General features: G+C 36.6%; 1 protein-coding gene across 8 annotated transcripts in view; it reads right to left on the reverse strand.

Moving 5' to 3' along the window:
* IBTK (inhibitor of Bruton agammaglobulinemia tyrosine kinase) overlaps positions 1-4,548 on the reverse strand; it is a 77,769-nt gene that overhangs the window by 37,463 nt on the left and 35,758 nt on the right. For all 8 annotated transcript variants that reach the window (XM_014542648.1, XM_014542645.1, XM_005869931.2 and 5 more), the window contains 2 exons: positions 3,646-3,747; positions 1,112-1,229 (listed from right to left, as the gene is read on the reverse strand). In XM_014542648.1, coding sequence (XP_014398134.1) covers positions 1,112-1,229; positions 3,646-3,747 — 220 coding nt within the window. The remainder of the gene's footprint in view (positions 1-1,111; positions 1,230-3,645; positions 3,748-4,548) is intronic.

A 4,548-nucleotide genomic window follows, 5' to 3' on the forward strand; every position in this document is an offset into this window, starting at 1 on the left:
GCCCGGCAGGGTTACGGATCTGGGTCCCAGGACCGCGGACAGCCTTGCCCGCTGCCGCCCGCCTTCAGTATGCAAATTAGCCACCATCTTGTTGCTTCAGGGTGGGGGTGCCTGGCCAGTCTGGGTGGGGCTGAGGGCCGTTTTCAGGCTGGCGGGCGACTGAAGCTCCCAACCTCTTTTTCTTTTCTTTTTTATTCTGGGATTTATTTACCTTCTATGGCTGTCACTGGAGCTGAGAGCCGGCTTTAGCTCTGAGGCTCGGCTCCCGCTTGAGGCCTCGGCTGCTGAAAGCAGGAATCTAGGGTTTGTTTGGGTTCTATAATTGCAACATAGTTGCTTAGAGTGCAAGCTCAGAGGCCGGCAGCGGCAGGGGGGGAACCTTGGCTTCCTCCATCACGGGAGCAAGCAAGCCTCCTGTTCGCTTCAGCTGCCTGACTGCCGGCCGCCATCTTGGTTGGCAGTTAATTTGCATATCGCCCTGATTAGCCCATGGGAAGTGTTCGGGGGTACGGTCAATTTGCATGTTTCTCTTTTATTAGATAGGATGAGTCATTTTTCATAAGAAGCATTTCATTACTCATTGATTCCTACATAAAGCCTTCCACACACCTATCGGCTTGCAACAAACTAGAGAAAATAAAATTTTCAGACCATCCCTTGCAGCCTAAGTTGGACAGGAAATGTCTTAAAGAGAATAAATACATACAAAAATAGAAATCAACCAAATTTTATGCATGCTTACATGTAAATTAAGTACTAGTATTACAGATAGTGTCCAAAAGCCAAGGTCACAATTACAGTTACAAACCAACCTAAACAAGCAGAGAGATGCATACATATAAAAAATATATTTGTCATAATATTGTTTCACAACTTTGCAACCATAATGTAAGCTTTACTGAGGATTTTGTCTATTTTGTTCATTGTTGTATCTTATCAATGGTTAGTATATAAGTAGCCATTGTTCATGGAATCATTAAATCCGCTTACATTTCATTTTTTCTACAAAACCAGAATTTATCATTATTTACTTTTAAATTACTAATATAACTGCTATTATTTCTAAATAATTGCTTTTGCAATGATCATATAATGTATACACCCAACCTACCTTGCTTCAAGTAAAGCTGCCATATTCAGTCCTATAAACTGTAAACAAGACAGTTTCAATTGCTCAGCATTATACATTGCTGCAAATTCTAGTAGCATAGCAGCATTCTTGAGGGTAACTACAAAGGAAGAAAATGCATGCAAAATGAGATAAAAGGCATGTTACTACAGAAAATAAAATACACTTCTAAAGTTGTCAGGTTTGAACATTTGGAACAAGGAAAATTGTTAGTTTCTTGACAAAAATAACTTATACAGAGACAAATATAGAACTCACTTTTCTTAAAATACATGTTTATTGATTTGAGAGGGTAAAGAAGAGGGAGAGAGAGAAACATCAATGATGAGAGAGAATCATTGATAGGCTGCCTCCTGCACACCCAGTACTGGAGATTGAGCCCACAACTCAGACATGTGCCCTAACTGGAAATCGAACTATGACCTCCTGGTTCATAGGTCAATGCTCATCCACTGAGCCACACCAACTGGGAAGAATTCACTTTTCATCCTAATATGCCAAAGTAATTTTAAATGATTGGCTATGAGAAAAAATAAGCACACATAAAAAAATTTTAAGCAGAGAAAATACAGAAGGTGCATTATAGTCACCTAAAAGCAAACACATAAGAATCAGTAATCTTCCACCTAATATTTTTAGAATATTTTTTACTTTGATAACCAGCTTTCCTTTTCATTTATATAGCACAGAAGTCATTCTCTCTTCTATAAAACTAAAGCTATTCTTAAGACTAAGAGAAAATTATGAAATATATTTAATATCTATCAAATATATGTTGAGTAAAATATCAATTTATGTGGGTATATTGGCATATATAAACACATACACACACTATATATTTTGGAATATAAATATATCTATACCTTACCATATTGTTCAGGCCAGTGCAGAACCTGGCATTCCATACAAGAGATTCTGGATTTTGTTAAAATGCCAGTAACAAAATATACACTTTATATATGAAGTAGGATATTATGGGACAGTCTTCTAGCAAAACATACTTCATATATACTAGCATGTAACTCTGCCTTCTCAAACCTCTCCATTCTTTTTCTTATTTACTCTGAGTCCCAGAGAAACAGAACTATCTTCTATGCCAAGCTTCCACCATTTCTTTTTTCTTTCTCCCTTGTAACTCTGTCAAAAGTTGTAACTGCAAGCAAGCAATAATCATCTCTGTCTCACTTCTGACTAACCTAGTTTCAACTAATGAATAATGAATCCAGAGTTTCCCATTTCAAAGACATCAAAATGGATCATATAAAAATTTTGGAATTGTTCAGTTGGGAATAAGGACTGCCCAGTAAATGAAGACCAAACCATTCTCTTGCTAGGTTCTAGGAAGATCTAGAGATTCATTAATCAAGGCAAATGTGCAGCAAGGGCCAAGAAAAAAATATCCAAGGGATACCAAAAAAGTGAATTGAACAACTAAAAATGTCTTCTATATGTATACTTTATACCTGTTGCAGGTTGCATCCTTTATTTTATATATATTTCCCTTTCTTGCTTAAAAAGTCAGAGCTATTGTTCTCTTTCTGATAACCCAGAAGATACTCCATAGAGCTCAAGAAAAATATAAATAAGACACTAAAGCTAAGACAAACAACTAGCATTTACAAATTAGAAAAACTTGACAGGAAATCACTTCACACTTCCTCAAGTGGCAATGAAGGAGAACAAAGATTATATTAGAAAGTCATAAAACTTTTATATCAGGCTAAGGAAATTTAACCTTTATCCTAGGATAAGCAATTAAAAATATCTAAACAGGGGAAGACATAATTACTTCCTACAGAAAGATTAAAGAGAAGTTAGAAGAGAGAAAGAGGACTTAAAAGACTACTGTGACATTACACAGAAGAGATGGGTAACAGTGAATTCAAATGAGCATGATCACAGAGAGAATAAAAAGGTGGGAGAAATGTGATCAACACAGTTAAGATGATTCAGTTTTGACAACTAAAAGAATCTGGTACTCAGAACAAAAAAATAACCAAAAAAACTTGCAGTTTCAAAGTTGAGTGTTCAGGAGAAAAGCCATGCAATTAACTGAAATAATGAACAGAGAAAGAAATAAAAGTTTAAGAGAAAAGAGATGTGTTTTGCTCAAATATATTAATGGAATGGTTACATAAACATTCCATCAAATACTAGGAAATGGGTAGCTAAACATAGACCTACAGTCAACACCAGGAAAAGGGTAAAAAGTTTCTGTTTCCAAACTCACCCTTGAAATTCCAAATTAAGTATCACACCATCTTTATTATTCAAATTTTTGTGACATTTAAAAAAATAATATATTTCAATTATAATGTAGATATTTTCACATACTAACATCTCTGAAATAGATATGCTTACAAACGATGACATGAAATAATGTAAATGTTTTCACATTTTTCATGATACAAAAAATATTGGTACATTTTACCATAAATGGTATCAAAAATCAATAAAATACAGCAATCCTAGACCAACTTGAAAACATACTAATATCCTAATTCAAAAATACTCACGTTTTTCAGTTAATGCTACTTCACAAATTTCTTTCAATCGAGTTATGAGAAGCTGATCAGCCACCACAAGAACACTACAAATAAAATCCACATTTTGAGATTCTAAAAGGAAAAAAAAAAGGAAACAAGCATTACTCTTCATTGCTTTATAAACACCTAGGAAAAACAAGTTAAAGTAATTAAGACAGTAAAAGAGAATTACACTGATTATTTTATCAATGTTGGAATTGTAACTATGATAAATAGTAATAATATAAAAATACTTCTACCTAGAAACACCCCAAATGCCCTGGTTCAGGCTAAGACCATAAAATGGGCAACCTGAGTTAATCTTTTTAGTGGAGAGGGCTACTACAATGCCTGACTTATTTAAAATCTCCCATGTTGTTAAACAAACATTTCTCAAATTAATAAATAGGAGGAAAAGTAAAATCTCAACCTCAAGTTTAATATAGGTATGTGTTAACATATAAATACTAGTGGCCCGGTGCACAAAAATTTGTGCACTCGGGGGGCATTCCTCAGCCCAGCCTGCCCCCTCTAACAGTCTGGGAGCCCTCACAGGATGTCCTACTGATGTCCCTGTGTGGAGGTGCCCTAAGCTGCAGTCCGGCCTCCCTCTGTGGAAGGCAACTGGCCGATCAGGTATATAGATACTTTCTGAAGGCAGCACAGACTCCTTCCTTATTTCTTTCCTCTGTGGTTGGAGAATAGGGTACTAAAAGGTGGAGACAGAACTGTGGCCGGGCCTGGGGCTCTTGTAGGCAGCAGAAAGAAGGAGAGGGCTGGGGAAAGTCTAGACACGGTTTTCTTCAATTGTCCTCCCTTGCTCTGGGCCCCTCACTCTGTTCTTTACTTGTCATGGTGGACGCTTGGGCCTCGGACTGACAGGAGCCCAGCGAT

The sequence above is a fragment of the Myotis brandtii genome, unplaced genomic scaffold (assembly GCF_000412655.1).
Source record: "Myotis brandtii unplaced genomic scaffold, ASM41265v1 scaffold31, whole genome shotgun sequence".
In the NCBI taxonomy this organism is placed as follows: domain Eukaryota; kingdom Metazoa; phylum Chordata; class Mammalia; order Chiroptera; family Vespertilionidae; genus Myotis; species Myotis brandtii.